Source organism: Canis lupus, chromosome 15, assembly GCF_048164855.1.
Source record: "Canis lupus baileyi chromosome 15, mCanLup2.hap1, whole genome shotgun sequence".
Classification (NCBI taxonomy): Eukaryota; Metazoa; Chordata; class Mammalia; order Carnivora; family Canidae; genus Canis; species Canis lupus.
This window is the reverse complement of record NC_132852.1, coordinates 45306868-45333254: the sequence shown is the minus strand read 5'-3', so window position 1 is coordinate 45333254 and position 26387 is coordinate 45306868. Positions and strand designations below refer to the sequence as shown.

Below are 26387 nucleotides of genomic sequence, written 5' to 3'. Positions count from 1 at the left end.
TTATAAAAGTTCATTTTATTTAGGCTGCAACGTGTAGATTATTTATTTAGTTTTAAAACAGGCTTAATATACAGTTTACTTTTTACCAGCACTTTGATTTAGCTTCAACAACTTAAGAACAGAATAGTCTACAGTTTTACTGTACTAGTTTAGAAATCCATTCTGGAAAGAAAAAAAAAAATCCATTCTGTGTAGAGACACTTATATTATTTAATTTTCCCAGAGTTTAAAGCCTTATAATTGAAATAAAAATCTTTAAAAAAAAGGGGGGGGGGCAGCCCCAGTGGCTCAGTGGTTTAGCGCCGCCTTCAGCCCAGGGTGTGATCCTGGAGACCTGGGATCGAGTCCCACGTCGGGCTCCCCGCATGGAGCCTGCTTCTCCCTCTGCCTGTGTCTCTGCCTCTCTCTCTCTCTCTCTGTGTCTCTCATGAATAACTAAATAAAAATCTTAAAAAAAAAAAAGCCTTATAATTGGATCATTTTATTTCAGTAAAGACTTTAAAAATTTTGAATATCCTGAAAAACACTATTTTATGATACATATCAACAAAACTCAATGCCATTTTCTCCAATAACAAAAGTATGCTTTTTTAAACTGTTGCTTTTTAAATGACGTGAAACTAAAGAAAATTGGTTGGTTTTAAAATCCTCTTGTTTGGAGAAAAATATTCTGTGCTTTACTACTTGTTGCCACTCCTTACAGAGATAGGGTCTATAGTCTGCATCTGCCTCCTTCGGATGGTTAAAGGCAGAAGAAGGTCCTTCTGTCCAGTTTGAGGTTTTCTGCATTATACTTTGTGTTGTTGCAAAAAGTACTAAGCGATACTCATTTACAAGTTTCTCTAAGAACTGAGCACATTTCTTCAGAGTAGCCTCCTGTAAATTAACACTTTCTCCTCCATTGACACGGTCTATCCAGTAAAAAGCTGACAGGCTGTCCAAGATCAAAAGGCAGAGGGACGGGTGGCTACAAACCACAGTTTCTAGTGAGTACAGTGTGAGGAGCAGCTGGGTGCTGCTATTGCAGTTCACCAAGAACAACCTTCCGAGGCAGTGTTTTACCATTTCTTCTGAACTTTGGGATAGTCTATGCTCGAGAATTGTAACAAGCCGAAGCATATCAAAGTGATAATCTGTATCAATAAATAAGACTTCTACTTCCAGTCCACCTTCCGATTTTGGAAGTATACATCGTGCTGTTAAATGATAAAGCATTTCTGTTTTTCCTGTTCCCTCTGGACCATGAAATTCAAGAATATCACCTGTGTAAAATTTAAAAATGTCAGTCAAAATGCAGCAGCACGGTAACAGTAGGCTACAGAATGAAAAGTCTGCAACAATGTTTGAAAAGACATTTACTGGAATGCGAAAGAAAATCTAAATCTATTTGCCAAAATGGGTCCATATAAGCAAATTCAAATACATAAGGAAACTGAATCATTAAATTTCACCTCTGGGAAAGGAGCTGGCTACTAATTAGCATCAAGAAAATGTGAAAAACAGAATGACAGGGTTGAAGGGCACCCAAGGAAATCTCCTGGGGAGGGGTCCACATGCACTCACACTTGAAACTGGTGATGTTACTAAAGTGCCAGACCTATGGTCTTTCAAAAATCTACTGATTACTATGGTACACACCATTTCTGGCGCTTGATTACCCAATATACATTCTCTCTTTTTCCTTAAGTATTAAACCTCAATTTGAGGGTACGAGGGAAGGCAATGCGCCCAATTGTAAAACCATTTTTCTCAGTATCCCTTGCAGAAAAGGGTCAGAGATATCACAGTTGTAGCCAATGAGACACAATTAGATTTCTGTTGGGAGTTTCTAAGTTTTGCTCTCCTGATACAGACCCCACTTCTGCTCTGCCACCCCTGACTCTGTAGGGGAAGCAGCCACGCTGAAGCGGTGAGTATAAAAGGGACACCCTAAATAGGGTGGGCCCTAAGAATGGTGGAACAGGAAGACAAGAGGTGCCCAGGACATTGATGACAATACAGAACCCTACCCAGCTATGCAGGGCCTGCCTCTAAACCACTGTGAGATGAGGAAAATAAGCCTGGTTCAGGTAAGCCACTAGGCTGGACTTCATTACACACTGAAACAATCCCTAACTAGGGTTTCTCAGTGTTACTGGCATTATGTGCAGAACAATTCTTGACTGTGCAGTTTCACACATACAGAGCCATAAGAGTCCACAGCTCTTAGGCCTAAATGCCAATAGCGTCCCTCAGCTGAGAACATCCGTCCACATTTCTAAAATGCTATCAGTTATTCTCTGCTACATGAATTTCTTGAAATTGTGCCCAGCTGGAATGACATCTGCACTGTAAAGTATTTTCCTAGCATTATAAATTTAAGTAAACTACCCTGAACTTCAAAGACTCCAAATCTTTACTATATAGGTTCCAGTAACTCTTCCAATGAAGACAACACAAATTAAACACCTGGGGAAGTTTTCCTGCCTCCAGAGCTCCTCAAAATCCACTCTGAACAGCGGCCTTCCAATTCTTGTTGGTTTGTTTCCATTTAATTTATGGCTGAATCACATAATTGGAAACACTGTGTTAAAAATGCAGATTCTTGGGCCCCAAGCAAATTACAGTCTACTGAGAGTCCAGTTACTTTATTTCCTGTTATTACTAATAAACCATTATAGATTGGAACATTCACATTGTGTAAAAAAAAAATCTAGCATGTTACCACTGTACAATATTTAAGGTAGTATCAAACTTCAATCAGTTTCTACCATAACCTCACATGTAATTTGCAATTCAAAATTTAAATAAAGAGGATTCTTCCTCACCCTTCCCCCAAAAGATCCCAGCTCAAGGAGTAAAACTATTTTCACAATAACAATTGTTCACTGATGCTCTTACTGAAAGTTAACGTAGTGATAAAAACTATTTAAGCCAGATATTCAGTTTACTCTCCTACTATAATGACTGAGGAGCTAAGCTGTTATCTTTCCCTTAAGTCTTTCACTGCACTATATGATAGAAAGAGAACTACATGCATTAGATGAAACATTAACATAGAACAGATATTAATGGTAGTGAAGGAAAGCTGAAGTTTAGCAAGATTAATCTTAAAAAGGGTTTGGAGGACACAGTGAACCACAGAGAAACACATGGGGAAGCCAATTAGACTGCACCAAACCTTCTCTTCTTTCCCCAGAAATGGCAGAAGAGGCCAATCAATAGTAACTAACTTTTTCATCGTACTTTACAGATGAAAAGGGACAACTTCATGATACCTCATTTGGTCCTAATAACAATACTTTGAGGTAAAGAAAGCAAACTTTATCACCTTCCATCATCACAGTTATTGTGCTCTATAATTTTTTTTAAAGAGAGATTAATTAAAAATTTAAAATCTCGGGGAAAAAAATCTCTACACCCAACTCACAACCCTAAGATCAAGAGCCGCACACTTCACTGACAGAGCCAGCTGGCATCCCTCATGCTGTGTGATTTTGCCTATTTCATTATATTTCCTGTATGCTACTTTAAGTTGGAACCTCACTATTCCATCTCCAGCACAAAACACAGTATCTTTTGGATGCACTTCATCAGATTACCTTTTTTTTTGAGAACTTCTTGAGAGACATCTAAAAAATGAAAATATAAGTCCTGATCTGGTAAGGAGTAAAGGTCCACAGTGGACTTTGGAACATGACATTTTGAAAGGAAGCAAGTCGGGTAGGGGACAGAGATAGAGGTGTGGCATTGCTTCCCAGAGTCCAGCAGGTGTGAAACAAGAGACCAGCAGAGGACGCAAGCAAGAATAAGACCTGGCCCTCAAGACGTGCTGACACTAGTTTGTGTCAGGTTTTCAGCCCCCATCACTTATTCAGAAGGTTAAGGGTAAAGCTAACGTACCGATGGAAAGGTTCTTCTCAGAGACAGGGTTGGAAGTACCCATACAAATCAAATACATAAGGAAAGCAGGGATTTTAAAGTCACATAATCACATAAATATCCTAACAAGAATTTAGCTTTCAAAAGGCTATGTTAGCTAGGGTGTCATAGAAGAAAAATGTTTTATAACCACTAGAATTTAAGATTCAAAACAATAATAATGTTTTATTATGTATGATCAATATGTAGCCACAATGATCAGAGAGTAAGCTACACAGAAACCGAAAACAGCTCAATTTCGTGGGTGAGAATGAACAAAAAATTAAGAATAGAGGTCAAAAACTCAATTTTTAGGATACATCTACGTTAGAGGAGTCAGCATGAAGACATACAAAACAGAAATTTAATATAAAAATTAGGAGGGGATCCCTGGGTGGCGCAGCGGTTTGGCGCCTGCCTTTGGCCCAGGGCGCGATCCTGGAGACCCGGGATCGAATCCCACATCGGGCTCCCGGTGCATGCAGCCTGCTTCTCCCTCTGCCTGTCTCTCTTTCTCTCCCTCTCTCTGTGACTATCATAAATAAAAAAAAAAAAAAAAAAAAAAATTTAAAAATTAGGAGGAGGGCAGCCCCGGTGGTGCAGCAGTTTAGCACCACCTGCAGCCCAGGGAGTGATCCTGGAGACCCAGGATCGAGTCCCACATCGGGCTCCCTGCATGGAGCCTGCTTCTCCCTCTGCTTGTGTCTCTGCCTCTGCCTCTCTCTCTCTCTGTGTCTCCATGAATTAATAAAATAAAAAATCTTAAAAAAAATTAGGAGGAAACAGACTACAAAACATTTCAAGAAAATGAAACTGTACTAAATAACATTCAATAGCACAAAATTTCTAAAAGTAAAAAAATTGCAGTTTGGGAACAGATCACTGAACTGGTCCTGGATAGTACCTTATAGCAAAAAATGTGTAGTTTGCAAAACCACATTTAATACAAATATTATTTTATGAAACAAACTTCAAAATCAGATATTCAGAAAAGAGATGGAAGGGCACTCCAGGGAGCACTCAGTGTTCTTCCAAGAACCAGGCTGAAGGGAAGGCAGAGGGCACATGAGGAATAAGGGAAAAAATATGATGGCTTACATTCATTTAAAAAGTAAAAATATGGGCAGCACTGGTGGCTCAGCGATTTAGTGCTGCCTTCAGCCCAGAGTGGGATCCTGGAGACAGGGATCGAATCCCATGTCAGGCTCCTTGCATGGAGCCTGCTTCTCCCTCTGCCTGTGTCTCTGCCTCTCTCTCTCTCTCTCTCTGTCTCTTATGCATAAATAAATAAAATCTTAAAAAAAAAAAGTAAAAATATTCAGTAGCAGGTTCATGACGCTGGGGAGTCAAATGAAGTCAAACGAAGGTAAGAGAAAGGCAACATATTCTGAAGTAAAAGAGAAGAGACTCTACAGGAAGACAGAAATACGTGACGCTGGCCAGAGGGTAACTGTGAGAGCTCTCTCTGGATGTTTTTGGAATTCTCAGAATAGGAAAAAAATTAAAACCTTGCCAGATATTTTCTTGGAGAGGAGGTGGTGCTCATTAACATCTTTTGGATAACTCAAAAGAGTTATGCCTTTAAGAACACTTGCTTACACGGTTTAACAAGGTTTGCTAAATCCACACATTACTAAGAAATAGATGATGTAGTATATGAGTTCTGCAGATCCTTGGTTTGGCATGATTGAGATGAGGCAAAGATTAAGGTGAAATCCTTGGTTAGGAAATTATTAAATGGTATATAAAAACACTCTTCTTCTTTTACAGATTAACAGCAAGGCAGTAAAAGGGTCATTTGTAACAAGTGGGGAAATAAAATATGCAACTTGCAAATTACACATAAATATTATCATTAAGGTCCTAGATTCCCTACAAGTATGTTTAATGATGAATTGAAGTCAGTTTTGCTGATTTTAGAAACATTTACTGTCTAATCCTCACAACAAAAATCTTTTTCAAACGTGATGTTCTACAGAGGGGCACCGTCCTTTTAGCTGTATTTGAAGTCACTGTCTCAAATGTTTCTGAGAGCTGCTACAACAGAAATTGTACCCTTGTCCATTCAAAAGTATTGAGTATGACAACTTGCAGTAAAAAAAAACCACCCCTACCCCCACCCCCAAACACACACACACACACACACACACACACACACCCAAAAAAACACCTCTACAGTTTGGCACTTGACAAATTAAACTAAATCAGAAAATCTGGATGGTTTGGCCTTGATAGTTGCTCTCACAAATAGAATGCTGTAAGGGATCTGGGTAACAGATTGTCAGAGTGAGTTTATGAATCTGAAGATCCTTCAAAATAAGGATAAAAAAGAGAAGCCAAAAAAATACATCATCTTGGTACCAATCTACTAATTGTATGACAAATATGTTGTATTTGCAGATTACAATCATTATGGTATGGAAGAGGTAATTGGTATATAGTACAGAGTAACTACTACAAAAAGCATATAGAAATGTTTAGAATGGCATTAGAGTTTCTTATAATCCCTAACTCTCTTATTGCTTCACTTTGACCTTCCTTATATGGTTTCTGATAAACTACTGTTGATAAATAATGCTTATAATACCAGTCTTAAGTCTGCTATTGCTCCAATTAGTATTCATTTAACTAGTTTTACAGCTAAAATGTCTATTTATAAAATATTGAAATTAAGATGGTGTTAATCCAAATTAGATAAACTTTTTTGTTACTGACTGAACATGATGGTGTTTTTAAAGTTTCTACAAATGTAATATTCAAATGTATAAGTGGTGCTGCCAACTCATGCTTTAGTGTCAGTTTCATAAGGTCCAACTTAATAACATCCTTTCTGATAGAATACAAAGTTCAATCTTTTGTCTAACATGGTTAGTCAAAATTTGTCTTTTACTGATAGTTTAGAATATTGTTTACTAACAGACCTGTTCTATAAAAAATAGTAAAGGGAATCTTCTAGGTTGAATGAAAGGGAATCTTCTAGGTTGAATGAAAGGACAGTAGAGAGTTACCTGAATCCAAATGAGTTAATAACAACCACCGGTAAATACAACCTACCTAAGTAAGTATGAAAGACAGTACATATTTTATATTTGTCACCTTTTCCCATTTATCTGACTTAAGAAACAAATGAATTAAGTAATTTTTTTATTTCTGTTATAATACATTTTAATTTCTCTGCTGTACTGGCTTTTTAATTTCTTGCATTAAGGAATAATTTTAAGTAATAATTTTAGAAGTGTTTATGGACATACAACATATAAATATGTAATTTATTAACAACACAAAGGAAGGGGGAGGAAATAGAGCTACCTAGTAGCAAAGTATTTATGAAATATTGAAATTAAGATATGTATCTAAATTAAATTGCTTTAAATTAAGATATTAATTGTAATCCTTGGAGCAACCATTAGGAAAATAACACAAAAAAATAAAGTAAAAGGAATAAAGTAAAAGGACCAGGAATAAAAATGGTACACTAGGGGCACCTGGGTGGCTCAGTTGGTTAAGTGTCTTAACTCCTGCTTCTTGATTTCACCTCAGGTCATGATCTCAGGGTTGTGAGATGGAGCCCATGGTGGGCTCCACACTGAGTATGGAGTTTGCTTAAGACTCTCTCCCCCTGCTCCCCCCAAAAAAGATTCTCTCTCCCTCTTCTTCTGCCTCTCCCCACTAAATAAAATGGTACACTAGAAAATATTTACTTAACATTAAAGAAGACAGTAATGGAGGAAAAGACAAACAAAAAAGATATAATACTACCTAAAAGAGCAAAATGGTAATCGTAAACCCTATCTTATCAGTAATTCATTAACTATAAATGTATTAAATAGTCCAAACAAAAGGCAGAGATTGGCAGAATGGAATAAAAACACCTGATGCAATTGTAGGCTATCTACCATAAGAATACTTCACATCACTAAGTCACAATAGATTGATAACAAAAGGATAGAAATAGATATGCCATGCAAACAGTAACCAAAAGAGAGCTGATGTGGCTATACTATTATCAGACAAAATATACTTTAAGACAACTGTTATTAGAGACGAAAAAGAAGTATATTTTTGTTTTCCATTTTGCTAAAGACAGCATAATTTACATCTTAACCATTTTTTTTAATTTTTTTATTTATTTATGATAGTCATACAGAGGGGGGGGGGGCCAGAGACAGAGGCAGAGGGAGAAGCAGGCTCCACGCACAGGGAGCCCGATGTGGGATTCGATCCCGGGTCTCCAGGATCGCGCCCTGGGCCAAAGGCAGGCGCCAAACCGCTGCGCCACCCAGGGATCCCCATCTTAACCATTTTTAAGTATAGTTCAGTAGTGTTAAATTACATTCACACTCTTGTAAAACATCTCCAGAGCTTTTCCATCCTGCAAAACTGAAACTCTGAACCCACTGAACAAGTCCCCTTGTCTCCTTTTTCCCCCAACTCCTGGTAACTATCATTTTACTTTCTGTTCCTATGAATCTGACTGCTTTAGATACCTCATATAAGTGAAGTCACAGTATTTTTCATTTTGTGACTAGTTTATTTCCCTTAGCATGTCCTCCCAGTTTATCCACATAGTAGCATGACAGGATTTCCCTTTTAAGGCTGAATAATATTCCCTTGTTTGCATATACCACATTTTGTCTATGCATTCATCTGTCAATGAACATTTGGATTGTTTCCATCTCTTAGCTACTATGAATAGTGCTTCTATGAACGTAAGTATGCAAATTATCTCTTCAATACTCTGCTTTCTATTCTTCTGGAGATACACCCAGACGTGGAGTTGTTGGATCATATGGCACTTCCTTTTTTCTTAAAAGATTTTATTTATTTAAAAAAAAAAAAAAGATTTCATTTATTTATTTTGAGAGAGAGGCACACAAGCGGGGGTAGTGGGGGGGTGGGGAGGGACAGAGGGAAAAGGAGAGAAAGAACCTTAAGCAGACTCTGCACCGAACCCAGACGCAACCTGCAGGGCTCCATCTCACAACCCTGAGATCATGACATGAGTGGAAATCAAGAGTCAGACACTTAACTGACTGAGCCACTGAGATGTGTCAACCATATGACAGTTCTTTTTTAAAATTTTTGAGGAACTTCCATACTGTTTTTCACAGTAGTTGCACCATTTTACAGTCACATCAACAGTGCACAAGGGTTCCAATTTCTCTACATCCTCACCCAACACTCGTTATTTTTTACTGTAACTATCATAGTGGGTGTGAGGTGACAAAGGACATTTTATAATGATAAAAGAATCAATCCATCAATAAGGTATAATAATACTCTTGTAAATGCCCAACAGTGCATGAAGCCCCAAAATATATGAAGCAAAACTAAGAACTAAAGGGAGAAATAAGCAATTTAACAGTAATTGTTGGTAACTTCAATATTCACTTTCAATACCATATAGAACAATTAGGTAGAAGATCAACACAGAAACAGGAGACTTGAATGCTAGAAACCAACCAGAAATACAAAACATCAAGAAAACACTCAATCCAACAATAGCAGAATACACATTCTTCTCAAGTGCACATGGAACATTCAAGATAGACCATATGTTCAGCAATAAAACAAATCTCAACCAATTAAAAAGAATGAATCACAGAAGTATGTTCTCTGACAGAAAAGAATGAAAATAGAAATCAGTAACAACAAAACCATAAATCTTCCTGACCCTGGATTAGCCAATAGCCTCCTAGCTATACCAAAAGTATGAGCAAAAAGATAAATAAATAAATTGGACTTCATAAAAATGAAAAGCCTTAAAAAAAATTTAATAGCCTTGTGCTTCAATGGACACCACCGAGATCATGAAAAGACAACAAAAAGAGTGGGAAAGGCTATTTATAAATCATATTTGATAAGGGACTTGTATCTACAATATATAAAGGACTTTTACAACCCAATAATAAAAACACAACCTATTTTTTTTAAATGAGAAGATATGACATTTCTCCAAATCACACATACAAATTGCCAATAAGCACATGAAAAGATGCTTAATATCATTAGCCATAAGGGAATGTAAATCAAAACCACAATGAGGTATCATTTCATACTCACCAGGAAGGGATAATAAAAAACAAAGACAATGACATTTGTTTGCAGGATGTGGGAAAATTGGAACCTTTCTATGCTTCATCCCCAGTGACAAGTAAAATGTGCAGCTGCTATGGAAAATAGTCTGGTAGTTCCAAAAAAGGTTAAACATAGTTGCCACAGGAACCTAAAAGTCCCTCTCGTAGGTATTACTCATGAGAAATGAAAATATACATCCAGAGAAAAACTTGTACACAGATAACCACAGCAGCATTATCCATAACAGCAAAAAGAAACCCAAATGTCCATCAACTGATGCATGGATAAACAAAATGTGGTATACCCATACAACAGAGTATTACTTAACAATAAACAGAACTACAGATACATGCCACAATGTGATAAGACTTGAAAAGATTATGCAAAGTAACAGAAGCCAGTCATAGAAGACCACATACTGTGTAATTCAATTATATGAAATATGCAGACAAGGCTAGTCTAGAGAGTCAAGTAGATTAGTGACCACCTAGGGCTGAGGGATGTGGGAGGAAATGGGGAGTGACTGCTAACAGGTACAGCTTTCTTTCTGGAGTGATGAAAATGTCCTAAAATCAACTGTGGTGACAGGTAAAGAAATGTGAATACTACAAACCATGAAGCTGCACACTTAAACGGATAAATTATATCTCTACAGAGCTCTTCTTACACTAAAGAAGAAAACAATGCAAGCACAGTACCTTTCTGTAAGTTTTCCCTAGTGTAGAAGTGTTAGTGGAACAAGCAGGTATGTCTTTTCCCTTCTATAGAAATATTAACAACAGGGTACCTAAGGACTTTCCTGTGATTCTCAAACTTCTAAGGAATTAAAAAATAAATTATAACAAAACTCCCACAAATAACGTGTCAAGATAACAGAGGTCAGTATTTATTCTGAAATTTACTGCAAATGAGCCAAACTTTCTCTCGACACAGATAAAGTGTCCTGTCATGATCTATTCTCACTTTTTAATTTTACAGGTTAATCCATATAGCCATTTGCTACAAGTATGTACATATAAATGAATATATGTTGGAAAAGAACACGTTTTATAAGACTTAATGTATGACACTGTATTTTGATTTGAAATTGTTTTTACCATGTACAGATGAAACTTCATCAGTGAACAGATATGGTTCTATTTCTTTCAAGGAACTTCTACCTTCAAGTCGGGCAAGGAGCTTGCAAAAGAAAAGAAAAGGAAAAAGAGAAGGAAAAACTCATTACCTAAAAATACAAAATCTTACAAATCTATATTTACACAATTTTCCTAAAGTCTATTTTAAAAACTCAATAAGTTTTGAGGATTTGGAAGAAATTATGAAATAGGAAATAAAATTTAGGAGAAAAATCTGTTCATTTATTCAGGAAATACGTCATTCTTTTGTTTATGTATCAAATACTAAGGTATAAAATGAGTCCCTGCCCTCAAAAGAGCTGATTATATAGTTTGGGATATAGGACCAAACTACTAACTGCAAAGTATTTATCTTTCTTATGTGTCACAATTTTTCTTTCTCACTTTACTTACCACACTTGTTATACAGATATCAGCTTTTTATCTGTCTGCCCTGTATATTGTAAATTCTTTATCTAGTAGTGAGAGGGGGCAAAGGAAAAAGGTAGAGAAAAGCCATCCTCAAGGAGCTCCCACCTCCATCTGTTAGGATCCTCAGGTTCCATTAATTTACCAGAGCAGCTCATGGAACTCAGAGAAACATTTTATTACTAGATTACCCATTCATTATAAAAGGATACAACTCAGGAAGAGCTCAAAGGAGTAGATGCACAGGGAAGGCTTGGGGAAAAAGGGAGGAGCTTTCATTCTCTGGAAGCATCACTCTCTCAGCACCTCTATTTATATGTTCACCAACCTGGAATCTCTTCCAACCCTGTCTTTGGGTGGGGGGTGTGTTATGGAGATTTCACTACATAGACTTGGTTGATGCAAGACTGGCCTTTGGTGGTTGAACTCAGTCTCCAGCTCCTTTGCCCTCCCAGAAGGTTGGTGGTCAGAGAGTGGGACTGAAGATTCCAACCTTCTAATCACATGGCTCCTTCTCCTGATGACCAGTCCCTATCCATAGGTGGGGTCCAAAAGTCACCTCATTAACATAACAAATGACATGTTTGTCAGTCTGAACACATAGGAAATTCCAAGGATTTTTAGGAGCTCTGTGCCAGAAATGGGGATAAAGACCAAATACATATTTCTCATTATAAATCACAACATAAAGGCATACCAGGATTGGCAAGATCTGCTATGCAAAAGGTAATTTTAGGAATAATGATGACGCCACCAAGAACTTCTGAGGTTTGAAGGCTTGCTGTTCCCTATGCCCTGGGTGCAAGCACCTTGCTTGCATTCTTATTTAATCCTCATGATGAAGAAAATGAGGCTCTAGTTGCCTAAATAAGTGACTTCGTAAGGTCACACAGGAAGGGGCAAACCTGAGACTTGAATTCAAATCAAGATCCTTACCTGTTAGGTCAAATACACAGTATTTGAATCAGGGTACAGGCAGATGTGATATCAGCCAGGGTGCAGAGGCTGAAAGGAGCACTCTGCATGTAGGTAAACTTGAACTGCTAGAGCTCGTAGTATGAAATAGGCAGGAGTTAAGTCCTAAAAGAGCGGAAGTCACATCACAGAAGATCTTAGATGCCATATTTAGGAGCTTGTTCTCTGGTTTGTAGACAAGAGAAGGGATTGTAAGCAACAGTGTAAGAAGCAGTCTCTGAGAAGCAGTCTCAAATAGTTTAGACAGCTGGGAATTCAGAACTAGATCTGCTAACTCCCTTCTCTGGGCCTCAGGTATCTTATCATTAAAGTGATAAACAGTATCTCCCCTCCCAAAGTTATTGACGATTCAGAGTATTTTAAAAAAGTGCTTTGCATAAAGTAAGCACAATGTAAGTAGAACACAAGCTATCATCGGCTGCATTTTAAATAGATTATCCCGGTGGCTAAAAGGGAACAAGGATGGAGTCTGTCACACTAATCTGGAGAGGAGTGCCCCTCCCCCAAAACAAAAGTAGTTAGGATGACAGCAAACAGAATTGCATGACTGATTTAAATGTCAATGAAGGACATGTAATCAAAGCTATCACAGCTGATTCTCAAGTTTATAAGAAATCAGCACAGATTTGACAACTCTTCCATACAACAAAAGAAAAAAAAGAGCATATCACAAATGGGAACAAAGCAGTCACTTTAGATTTTTTTTAAACTGAAGCAAAAGTTCTGAAAAGATTTCCTGAAGTGATGAAAGGGTTCTATACATTAATTTAGCAAATGTTTATTGAGTTTTTGTTACATACAATGCACCATGGCAGGTAAAATGCAGACTACAAAGATGAAGATGACAACCGACCCTCAAAGAACTTGCTGTGTCCGTCCTCTAAATGACATTTTATTACAAAACAAAGTAAAGACTGCTCAATACACAAGAGATACAGTGCTCTCTACAGTGAGTTAGAGCAGATTCTGAAGGTGTATCTGAAGTTAAGGCTCGTTTCATGGGTACTATGATGAAGACATAATCTGTCTTTCTCCCTAAATTGACGCTTGCACTGATAGTGTAACAGCAGTGGTGGATGAAAATGCTGACAGAAACAAGGCAGTGGCATCAAACTATGTCCCTGCAGACACAGCATTCTTCACCACTTAAAAAAAAACTCAAACAAGCAAAACTAGTTTTTCATAAGAATGCCTTTGATGATGCAGTTAAAAGTATTAGTTGTATTAAATCATGACCCCTGACTACTTTTTAAAGTTATGATAACACAGGCCACATACTAGCAGTAAAGAATTTAACCTTGACTGCAGAGGTCTGGCCTTTGCCCTTGGATCCTAAGAGGTCATCTCCAACTCTCTTGGAATATCCTGCCTGATAAAAGTGTCTTTGTTTACCAGGGGGCCTTCAGCCACACCAGAGAGTCTAACAGAGTGACTTAGGGTTGGGGCTTTGGGTCAACTTGATCTCAGGTATCAGAGGGGCTGTAGAGTGATGTCAGCTGTTTGGGCAGTTGACTGTGTCTCCATGAGTGAGCCCAATGAAGACTCTGGACACCAAAGTCCAGGTGAGCTTCCATGATTGGCAGACAGTCACATACTGCTGCTGAGAGAACCAAGTACCATCCACAACTCCACCAGGAGAGGACAACTGGAAGGTCTACATTTGCAATTCTCCCGGACTTTCATCCTCTTCTAGCTGCTTTCAAACCTGCATCCATTTCCTGTAGTGAACCATAACCACGAATTAACAGTTTCCAATGAGTTCTGTGAGTCCTTCTACTGAATTGCTATACCTAAAGGCAGTCTCAGGGACCCCTCAACTTGCAATTAATATCAGAGCTGAGTGTAGTCTTGGGGATCTGGAACTCTGCATTCTGTCTGGAGTAAAGGCTGCTCCTAGAGCCTTCCCCAACTTCACACACAATTAAGGGTTTCTGCTCCAAAATGAAATACAATCGGGTTTTTTTTTTCTCTAGGAAAAGCACTTGAGTTGATTATTTCAGTAGAATGCTTTTTTCATAGCCTACCCTTTTATTTAAAAGAACGACTAAAAGACAAACTTTGATTATACAGACTTTGGTATTTGGCAGACATTTTATCGAAAACACAGAAAGTACGCTGGTCATTTCAAGAAAACTGACAGTACTTGTTGCCAATGATAACATTTGAATTTTGGAAAACTCATCCAGTACTGTGACCCTGATAGCTTCCCAATATTTAAGGTCCTTTTGGTGAATCACCAGTGTTTTAATGAATGTGATTTTTAAAAATAATCATCTAACAAAACACATCACTACCTCAAAGATCCGTGTAATTCAGTGAACCAATATTTCCAAAGACCAATGCATGATGTTAAAATATTCCTGGGTAAAAGATTCACTCCCAGTGTTCAGACCAATCAATTGGCTTTAATGTATGAAAAATTCACTGCTAAAATTTTATATCTACGTTGCAATTAACTTTTAGGAAACTACTATTTGTCAAGTTTTGGTATAGAACCAAAGAAGAAAATCCACAATTAGCTGACAAGATCTTCAAATCCCCCCCTCTTTTTCCAACTCCCGTATCTATCTGTGAAAGGCTAGATAGTCCTCATGTACTTTAACCAGAACAACGTACAGTAATAGACTGGATGCAGAAGAGATGAGAACCCAGTTAAATTCAGCCAGACATTAAAGAGATTTGAAAATATGTAAAACAGTTTCAGTCCTCACATTTTTTTGTTTAGGGGAATATAGCTATCTTTCATTAAAATATTTATTATAATATTCAAAGGGATTATTATTGTCACTTGTATATGGATGTAAATTTTAAAAATTTTAAGTTTCTCAGTGCAGCTCTCTTTCTAGAGCTTGCCTCTCTAGAGATATCTGGAGTATACTTTTCACTTTAATAAACTTTCTTGTTTCTGCTATTTAATAACTTTAAAAATTAATTTTCCCAATTTCACTGACAGATATAACCCACAAAAACAAAAGCTCTTTTGGTGGGACACCTGGGTAGTTAAGTGGTTGAGCGTCTGCCTTTGGCTCAGGTTGTGATCCTAGAGTCCTGGGATTGAGTCCCACATGGGGCTCCCTGCATGGAGCCTGCCTCTCTGTGTCTCTCATGAATAAATAAATAAAATATTTTTTATAAAACATTGTTTTTTTAAAAATTTTAAAGGTATTTATTTATTTATTTATTTATTTATGATAGTCACAGAGAGAGAGAGGCAAAGACACAGGCAGAGGGAGAAGCAGGCTCCATGCACTGGGAGCCCGACGTGGGATTCGATCCCGGGTCTCCAGGATCGCGCCCTGGGCCAAAGGCAGGCGCCAAACCGCTGCGCCATCCAGGGATCCCTAAAATATTTTTTTAAAAGCTCTTTTGGTGACAGATCACCACTTACTGATCACAGATCATCATACTTACTGTGGTGATCATTTTGCAACATAAACAAATATTAAATCATTATGGTATATACCTGAAACTTATATATCTATTGTACCACCAACCCCCACCAAAAAATGCACAAAATCTCTTTCAAATTCTCAATAATTTTTAATGCACTCCCTAAAGCTAAAAAGTATGAGAACCACTGAGTTAGAAGATGCACAGTCCAGCTTGAAGGACAAGACAGAAACTTTCATGGACAAGATGGAACTCAATTAAAGGACTTCAAAATGTTTGAAAAAGCATGTATACACATGGCTAACCTCTTCATCAGAATGATTAACTTAGGAAGTTACTCCAATTGTTTATTCTTATTGTCACTGCTCAAAATATTTTATTTTATTTTATTTTTTTAATTTATTTATGATAGTCACATAGAGAGAGAGAGAGAGAGAGAGAGAGAGAGGCAGAGACATAGGCAGAGGGAGAAACAGGCTCCATGCACCGGGAGCCCGACGTGGGATTCGATCCCGGGTCTCCAGGATCGCGCCCTGGGCCAAAGGCAGGCGCCAAACCGCTGCGCCACCCAGGGATCCCTCAAAATATTTTAGAATTCTCCCCTGTGAGAAGTCCTTGTAAGAAAGTGTTCAAGGAGGTGTTACATTGACATGACACTTGGACAAAAATGTATTACTCCCTTCACTAAATTGGCTGTTAGCCAGTTTGCATCTGAATCGCCACCAATTAAAAAATCAAATTCATTTTCAAAGGGTGAAAACTTCCCACTACTGAGAATATTCAAGGGGCACTTAGGTGGCTCAGCAGTTGAGGATCTACCTTTGCCTCAGGTTGTGATCCCAGGGTCCTGGGATCCAGTCCTGCATCCGGCTCCCTGTGAGGAGCCTGCTTCTCCCTCTGCCTATATGTTTCTGCTTCTCTCTGTGCCTCTCATGAATATATAAAATTTTTAAAAGAAAGAGAATATTCAAAATAATGTTTTGCAATGACAAAGCAGAGTATACAGAGTACAGAGGCAGTAAAATTGCATCCCAGAACCTAGATTTACCCTTACAAATTACGATACAAATAATAGTAACAGTTTATAAAAGCCATTTTATGGGATGAGATATCTTCCAAACCTAAGCAGAAAGCAGAAAGCAGACCCTAGGGGCACTTGGGTGGCTCAGTCAGTTAAGCATCTGACTCTTGGTTTTGGCTCAGGTCATGATCTCAGTGTCATAGGACTGAACCTAAATTGTGCTCCATGCTCAGTGTAGAGTCTGCTTATCCCTCTCCTTCCGCCTACTTGTATTCTGGCTGTATCTCTTTCTCTCTCTGTCTCTCTCAAAAAAATAAATAAAATCTTAAAAAAAAAAAAAAACACCTTAAGGCCTGACACAAACCTATTATAGAAATTAAAATTAATGATGTCTAGATTTAAGGAATTATTGAAAGAAGCCAGGTATAATCAATCGGGAGCTTCTGAAGGGCAAAAAAGAGTTTATTAAGTGTCCAGGATAAAGGAAACCCGAATAAGTTCTGCCAGACAAGACAGTTTAATCCTTTTAGGGAAGATTAACACATTGGGCAATTAGCTTGGTGATGGATTTCTCTTGATTCTCTCAACAATCTTTCTGAGGCCAAATTTCCTATTTAGGAAAGAATGCACAGTGGACACAACAATTTTAGTCTATTTGGCAGTTTCACTAATATTGTTAATTAATAGATTTGACATTTGGTTTGTATTTATTACCATTCTATTTTTCAGATGAGAAAACTAGTAGATACCAGAGTCAAGATTTAGGAGATCTATTCTGGCTCCCAAAGGCTGGGGTTCTTCTACTGTGCTACAATGTCTCACAGTCAGTAGTGGCGAGTCTAATAAAATTTGAGTACAGAGATGAAATGGTTTTTGGACCTACCAAGATCCAAAATCTGTCTGAGATCCTGTCTACGTAATCACCTGGCCTCTTTCAACCATCTCTGTTAGTACTCCCTCTAACAGCAACAAGGAGCCCTAAATGTCTTCAACGGCAGCACTATTACTGTAACAAGTATATGGTCTGCAATGGGGATAATACTTAATTGTATAGATATCCACTGCTAAACATTTCAGCCAAGTCAACAGTGTCCCAGGAACTGAGGGAGGTGCTAGGGATACACAGATGTAGCAGTTTCCATCTTCAAAGAATTTAATAGGGGACAGTCAGCAGGTTACAAAACTGCAGTAAAGTACTGTAGATGCTACAAGAGAAATAGAGGCAGGTGCTGCAAAGGTGTGTGACCCTGACTAATGCCATCCTGGACAAATCATCCCAAGGACCAGCCAATGACCTGGGACCTCCAGGAGCATGTTGCTCCCTCCCAACATTCTTGGGAATTTCCTTTTGTTTAACCACACCCTTAAGTACACCCTTAAGGCACAACATCCTTGACCTGCCCTGGAGACCTAGGACACACATCCATTAAACAGTCTCTTTTTGGGTGGCCCCTGAAGCACTCCCAACCCCCAGGGCTAGAAATGGTCTTCAGGGAGGTGGGGTTGCTAAGGTTTACTCATCTTGCTAGAGACAGCTCAGTGAGTAAAGTCCTTAACAAGCCATTTCATAACAAGGTGGGCTTGTCGGCTTTTTTCTTCAGTCTTGCGGGCAGTTTTAATTTGTGGAAAGCACCTTCAATTTTGAATGAGAAATTTAGCATATAGTTCTTTTAAACACAAAATGTGCATTGATAGAGAAATGCTTTTTTTCTATGTGGAATCCATTGCCTATTCTCTCATTTAAATTTCTAAGATCAAGACTTTTTCTTAAGATTTTATTTACTCATGAGAGACACAGAGAGAGGCTGAGACACAGGCAGAGGGAGAAGCAGGTTTCCTGCAGGGAGTCTGATGCAGGACTTGATCCCAGGACCCTGAGATCATGACCTGAGCCAATGGCAGATGCTCAACCATTGAGCCACCCAGGTGCCCCTAAGGTCAAGACTTTTGAACAAATGATGATAATACACATCTCTCAAGGCCACCTCTTTCCATGAAGCTGTTACTGTACTTAACACATTACACCAACCTGTCTCCCTCACCTGGATGTAAAAACTCAAAAGGAAAAGAATCTATTTTGGCTTACCATGGAGAAATGCTTTGTTTGGCAGAAACTCAGCTGCCTGTTAAAGGTAAACAGAGCACATGTAGGCAAGCTTGGGAAGGGTGGAGAGCGTAAAGAACCTCAAACTATCTTGATTTTCTTTTTAAATATTTTATTTATTCATGAGAGACAAAGAAAGAGAGAGAGGCAGAGACACAGACAGAGGGAGAAGCAGGCTCCATGCTGGGAGCCTGATGTGAGACTCCTGGGTCTCCAGGATCACACGCTGGGCTGAAGGCAGCGCTTAAACTGCTGGGCCACAGGGGCTGCCCCTATCTTGATTTTTATGTTTGGATAGTCTGCAAACTTCTACCAAACAAAAGTCCTTGAATATTCGTGTCCATGAGTATATCATCTAAGTTCTTCATACTAACACAAGGCCTTTCTGGTGCAATCCTATACCTTCAACACCTAGTAAGTAGAATACCTACCATATAGGTCTCTTTAAAGAGCATTTGGTTGCAGAAAAGCTTACACAAGAGCAGAAGGAAGAACTTAAAGATCAAACTAACCAGAAACAAATGGCATTAAGGCAAATGTCTATATAAGACTCATTTGGATAAAGGCTCATTTCCCCTGACCTTTCTTTCTTTCTTTTTTTTTTTTTTTTTTTAAGATTTTATTTATTTATTCATGAGAGAGAGAGAGACAGAGAGAGAGGCAGAGACACAGGCAGAGGGAGAAGCAGGCTCAATGCAGGGAGCCCGACGAGGGACTCCAGGATCACGCCCTGGGCGAAAGGTGGCGCCAAACCGCTGAGCCACCCAGGCGTCCCATCCCCTGACCTTTCTAATTAAATATTTGCAGACAGACCCCACCCAGCAGCAGCCGTTACAAACCAGTGAAGTATAAAAGGCTACCTAAATCCAACATTCTAAACTAAATATTTCCACTCCTGCCCCCTAACAGGCCTAGGTTTTCACCTAGAAAATTAAAACAATTCATATGTAGAGGAAATTCAGGCAAAAATAGCTATAACACAGGGAATGTAAGAAAGGAGCTGAAGTAAGGAAGTGAAGCAAAGCAGCAGCTCAGTATTTAGGTGACTGATGCAAAATCTGGCTCTTATGGTAGTTCCATAAATTAGAGGACCAATTCCTCTTCACATGGGAAATCAGGCTCCTTTGCCGCTTTGAAAACTCAACTGTCCTTCAGGGCAGAGTACTAGGCCTGGCTCTTCAATCAAGCTTTTGTCTAAATTATTTGGAAAAGGGACACTTGGGTGGCTCAGTGGTTGAGCATCTGCCTTCAGCTCAGGTCGTGATCCCGTGGTCCCAAGATCAAGTCCCACATTGGACTCCCTGCATGGAGCCTGCTTCTCCCTCTGCTTTTGCCTGTTTCTCTGCCTCTGCCTGTGTCTCTCGTGAATAGATAAATAAAATAAAAAAAAATAAACTAAAATAAATAAATAAAATTATTTGGAAAAGACAATTGTTGAATAACATACTATATGGTTAAATCCCATCATTTCTAAGTACATTCCATGAAGAGCTAATGCTTTTATAAATAATATTTAAAAGCAATCATCTGGGATCCCTGGGTGGCGCAGTGGTTTAGCGCCTGCCTTTGGCCCAGGGCGCAATCCTGGAGACCCGGGATCGAATCCCACGTCGGGCTCCCGGTGCATGGAGCCTGCTTCTCCCTCTGCCTATGTCTCTGCCTCTCTCTCTCTCTCTGTGTGTGTGACTATCATAAATAAATAAAAATTAAAAAAAATAAAAGCAATCATCCTATAAGAAGAAAAAACAAATACATATAAAGCAAAAACTACTAAATATACACTTGATAATTTAAGCAACACAAATTTTTTTTTTAAGTTTTTAACTCCAGTTAACTAACATATAGTTTCAGGTGTACAATCAGGTGTACAATATAGTAATGCAACACTTCCATACATCATCCTGTGCTCATCAGGACAAGCACACTCCTTAATCCCCATCACCTGTTTCACCCATCCCCTCACTGTCCTCCCCTCTGGTAAGCATCAGTTTGTTCCCTATAATTAGGAGTCTGTGTATTGGTTTGTCTTTTTCCTTTGCTTGCTTCTTTTCTTTTCCAAGATTTTATTTATTTGAAAGAGAGAGCAGGAGCTGGAGGGAGGGAGAAGCAGACTCCCTGCTGAGCAAGGAGCCTGATGCAGGGCTGGATCCCAGGACACCTGGGATCACAATCTGAGCCAAAAGTAGCCACTTAATCAACAGAGCCACCCAGATGCCCATTTATTTCTTCAATTCTTAAATGAATGAAATCACATGGTATTCATCTTTCTCTGACTTATTTCACTTAGCATAATATTCTCTAGCTCCATCCATGTCGCTGCAAATGGTAAGATTTCATTGTTTTGTGGCTGAATTAATATTCTAGTGTATGTATATAACCACTTCCTCTTTTTTTTTTTTTTTTAAGATTTATTTATTCATGAGAGAGACAAAGGCAGAGACACAGGCAGAGGGAGAAGCAAATTCTGGGATCACAACCTGAGTTGAAGGCAGATGCCCAAACGCTGAGCCACCCAGGCATCCCTGTACCACTTCTTTATCTATTCATCAATTGATGGACATCTTGGTTGCTTACATATTTTGGCTACCGTAAATAATGCTGCTATAAACACTGGGGTACAGTATCCCTTTGAATTAGTGTTCTTGTATTCCTTGGGTAAATACTCAGAAGTTCGATTGCTGGATCATCAATAGTTCTTTTTTTAACTTTTGATGACCCTCCATACTGTTCTCCACAGTGGCTGCACCAGTTGCATTCCCAACCACAGTGCACGAGTATTTCTTTTTCTCCACATACTGGCCAACAACCATTGTTTCTTGTGTTGTTGATTTTAGCCATTCTGAAGGTGTGTAAGAAGCATTATAATTTCTAGCAGAATTTGTAAGGATTAAATTTTAAATATATGCTATCCCACAAATTAATAATCCCATTAAATGCATTCTTCAGATTTCATCAAGAATTTATACCAAACTGCTTCAAATTTTCATTTAGATAAAAAAAAATCAAATATATGCAGTCCCAGAAAAAAACAGTAAAGCACAAAATCAAAATTATAGGAGCTTAATGTTGGCTGAACACTTATTCTCACTTTGCATGTGAGGAACTCTGCTGGAGAAACACTCTTGGCATATTCTCCTATTCTCTCATTCTCTTCCTCAGGGAAGATTTTCTAATGTGTTATTTCAAGAGCAGGTACTAGACATGCATGGATCATCCCTTCCCTCCTTCCCTCCCTCCCTCCTAACGGCTTGCCTACAGGAAGTACACATTCTGTTGTGTTCCTATATTTGAGTCTAAAAGAAATGAGAAATGCTCACTCAGAAATGAGCATCTGGCAACATAAAGTTGGCTGATAACCTTGACAAGAGAATTTTTAGTGGTACAGTGGGAGACAGAATCCTGATCACCATGGGTTAAAGAGTGACTGGGAGATAAAGATGTGCAGACACAAAGTACAAACACTTTGCTGTGCCGAGTAAAAGAATGGGGCTGGATGGGGCATAGACATCTAAGGAGTTATTTTATGTTAGGATACCAATGGAAATGATTGGTGGAAAAGAAGATTAAAAGTACAAAAGACAGAAAAATGACCAGAGGAGTGGGAACACCTGTAGTAGTAAGATCCTTAAGGAGGAATGGAATGGAAGAAATCCTATTTAAGTGGAGAAGTTGCACTTTCTTTTTTAAAAGATATTATTTCAGACGCCTGGGTGGCTCAGTGGTTGGGCATATGCCTTCAGCTCAGGGCCTGATCAGGGAGTCCCAGGATCGAGTCCTGCATTGGGCTCCCTGCATGGAGCCTGCTTCTCCCTCTGCCTGTCTCTGCCTCTCTCTCTGTCGCTTGTGAATAAATAAATAAATAAAAGATTTATTTGAGAAGGAGACTGTGTGTGCACTGAGGCACACATGCTGCATGCTATAGGGAGGAGCAGGAGAGGGAAGGGGAAAGAATCTCAAGCAGATTCCCAGTTGTGCATGGAGACTGGTGAGGGTGGGGGGTGTGGGGGCAGTTCATTCTTAGGACCCTGACATTATGACGTGAGCCAAAACCAAGAGTCAGATGCTTAACCAACCGATCCACTCAGGCACCTCAAAGTACTCTGAAGTTGCTTCTAAGAAGACAGATCACATTCTATGCCATAAAACAAACCTCAACAAATTTAAAAGAACTGAAATCATATAAAGTATGTTTTTAACAATGATGGGCACAGACTACAAATCAGTAACAGAAAGACAGGAAAAATTAAGGGAGTTTCTGTGAAATTTTTTGTTTTCTATATGACACATGAAGCAAGGTAGAACAAGGGGAGAGGGAAGAGAAAGATACGAAATTTATCCACTAAATAAACAATTACTGAATGCCTACTATGGGCTAAATATTGTTCTAAACACTGGGAGTAAAGGAGTAAACTCAACAGACAGCGAAAAGTCTGCTCTATGACCCTTAAATCAACATAAAATGTCAGGTGTGCTAAGTGTTAAGAAGAATAAACAGGGTAGGGGATCCCTGGGTGGCTCAGCGGTTTCGCGCCTGCCATTGGCCCAGGGCACGATCCTGGAGTCCCGGGATCGAGTCCCGCGTCAGGCTCCCGACATGGAGCCTGTTTCTCCCTCTGCCTGTGTCTCTGCCCCCCTCTCTCTCTATCATAAATAAATAAATAAATAAATAAATAAATAAATAAATAAATAAATAAAATAAAAAAAATAAACAGGGTAAAAAATAAAGATTAACAGTAGAAAAGGTAAAAAATTGGTTATTTTATTATAAATTGTAGTCAAATGCAGATCTTTAAATCAAGGGATTATTAAGTTTTCCACTCGCTACCTGCTCTACCATAATTCCATCTCTAGAATCTGTTAAAATATTTTTTTGCAACTTTAATTTCTTAGAAGACCCTGTATACAATGTCTTTTCCCTAATACTCACAAAATGTGGGAATTATTTACTGTTTTTTAAAGTTGTAATTCTAGTGAATTAAAATTTTAAAGTAGTTTACTTCAGTTTCTTGGGCTAGCTTGTGACTTCAAGTATCTTCCTCAACATGATGCCTCAAAGTAGAACCCATAAGGTACTGCAGTAATGTGCAAAGGAAGATAACTGTGTCCAAACGAATTAAGTGCTAGCCATCAAGTATCCAAGAACTCTTAAAGGAAGAGAGATTCACTTAGCTGGTTTTCTTAACAAAAAGGAAAAAGAATAAAGTAGCACCTATGGCCCAGCGCCTTATCCTCCCCTTCACCCCTCTGTCCTGGTAATATGAGCCAGGCAATCGGCTTAGAGTCTCCATGCAGACCTGGCAGGTCAAGGATGTGTCGCTAAATTCTTTGTTCAATGACTGGGCTGTGCTGGGCTCCCATTTTTAAGATACTAGGCTTGTTTGTTTGTTTTAAAGATTTATTTATTCATGAGAGAGGCAGAGACACAGGCAGAGGGAGCAGCAGGCTCCACGCAGGAAGTCCAATGTGGGACTCAATCCCAGGACTCCAGGATCACGCCCTGGGACGAAGGCAGGCGCCAAACCGCTGAGCCACCCAGGGATCCCTGATACTAGGCTTGTTTTGACTGCAAAAGTCATCTGGGTTTAACCTTGGTTTCAAATAATCATTTAAATAAGTAAAGTTTTAACTGCAGTGGCTCTAAACTATGGCCAGCAGGTCAAATCCAAAAGTTTAAAAGTAAATTTTATTGAACACAGCCATACTAACTTGCTCACCTCCCTATGGATGCCTTCACATTAGCACTGCAGGACTGAGTAGTTCTGACAGAAACACCTTAGCCTGCAAGGCCTAAATACCCTCTGGCCCTTCACAGGAAGAGTCTGTTCACTCCTCTTAAGAATACTGCTTCTCTCCCCAACCTGGATAAGAGATCCTTCCTAATCCACCTCTACCTATTTCTCAGGTCTCCCTGCCCAACCCCACTCTCCCTCACTAGCTTTGTTCCAACTACAGATCTACCTACAGTTCCCCTAAATAAGTCCTCTGCTCTTGAGGCAGAACCCACATTAAATGCTACTCTCTGCTTTGACTGCCACCCCCTCCTTACCTAACATATTTCACAAGGTTCTTAAGACTTCAGTCATTGCCTCCTCCTAACTAGCTTGTGATACCTGCCCTTCTACTAGACAGCATGCTCTACCACACAGGCTGCATTTCTTTAAAGTCACCCTCCCTTCCTAGTTTGATGGCAGAAATTGTTGCTTTTGCTTCTTACTCCCAAGTTCCTTAACCAGTGGTTGACACATAGTAATAAGCACTTGACACTTCTTGGTTCAATTCCTGAATAAATTCTTGCAGGACGTCAAAGAACTGGCATGGTTTGGGAGGAACTTAAGCTGGAAATGCAAACCAGGCCAGCCAGGTTAAACCCAGATGCCATAAGCAGAGACATAGGAACTAGAGGGCGAAGGGGAGGCAACCTACTCAAGTACCTCCTGTCCTGGATAACGGCTATAAATTCTCCAACTGGCAATCCCCCCCTTTTCCTCGGTTCTGTTGCGGGTTTACTATTTCTAAAGCAGTTAACATGTGACAGCTCTGGATCGTGCACCTTGCAAGCAGAGATGAGGAATGGCACACCTATCCGTGTGCGCAGCGGGAGATGAGGAATGGTACACCTATCCGTGCGCGCAGTGGGATGGAAGAGGAGGAATGGCACACCTATCCGTTCGCGCAGCAGATCAGGAATAGCACGTCTATTCGTGCGCACAGCGGGAGATCAGGAATGGCACGCCTATCCATGCGCGCAGTGGCATGGGAGACGAGGAACTGCACACCTACCTATCCGTGCGTGCAACGAGAGATCAGGAATGGCACACCTATCCATTCGTGCAGTGGGATGGGATATGAGGAATGGCACACCTATCCGTGTGCGCAGTGGGATGGGAGATGAGGAACTGCACACCTATCCGTGCGCGCAGCTGGAGTGCCCATCTCCGCCTCGGAGCGCGCTCGTCAGCCCTCCCACCTCAGGGGACTTCCGGTCTTGGGAGCCCGCCCCGGGGGGCAAAGGCGGGAGCGGGCGGCCGGAGGGGAGGCTAAGAGTCCCGCCCCGCTCGCCTTCCCTCCGCCGAGGGCGCCGCGCGCTCCAGGCCAGGGCGCCCCGCCCCCCTTCCCCCGCCCTCCCGGGTCCCACGCCCGCCCACCGCCCCGTTCCCATCTCCCTCGCGTCCGTCCCGGCAGCTCTCACCTCCGTCCCAGACTCGGCCCTGTGGAAGTCACTACACATCGCCCCGAAGGCTGGGCGCACCAAGCACTCAACTTTCCCGCCACCAGCGCCATTTACCGTGACAGACTCGCTGACCCGCTGACCCGGAAGGGAGCATGCGCACTGCGCCCTTCCTCAGCCAGGGAGGCAGCGGGCATGCGCAGCAGG

The 26387-nt window shown here is 39.9% G+C and overlaps 1 protein-coding gene across 1 annotated transcript; it reads right to left on the bottom strand.

Annotated features, from left to right (window-relative positions):
* On the bottom strand, nucleotides 1-26359 carry XRCC2 (X-ray repair cross complementing 2). The gene is made up of 3 exons (XM_072776870.1): nucleotides 26202-26359; nucleotides 11076-11157; nucleotides 1-1262 (listed from the first exon to the last, which is right to left on the bottom strand). The coding sequence occupies exons 1-3, from the start codon at nucleotides 26238-26240 to the stop codon at nucleotides 544-546; spliced, it is 840 nt and encodes a 279-aa protein (XP_072632971.1). The 5' UTR covers nucleotides 26241-26359; the 3' UTR covers nucleotides 1-543.
* Between the last annotated feature and the right edge of the window lie 28 nt (nucleotides 26360-26387).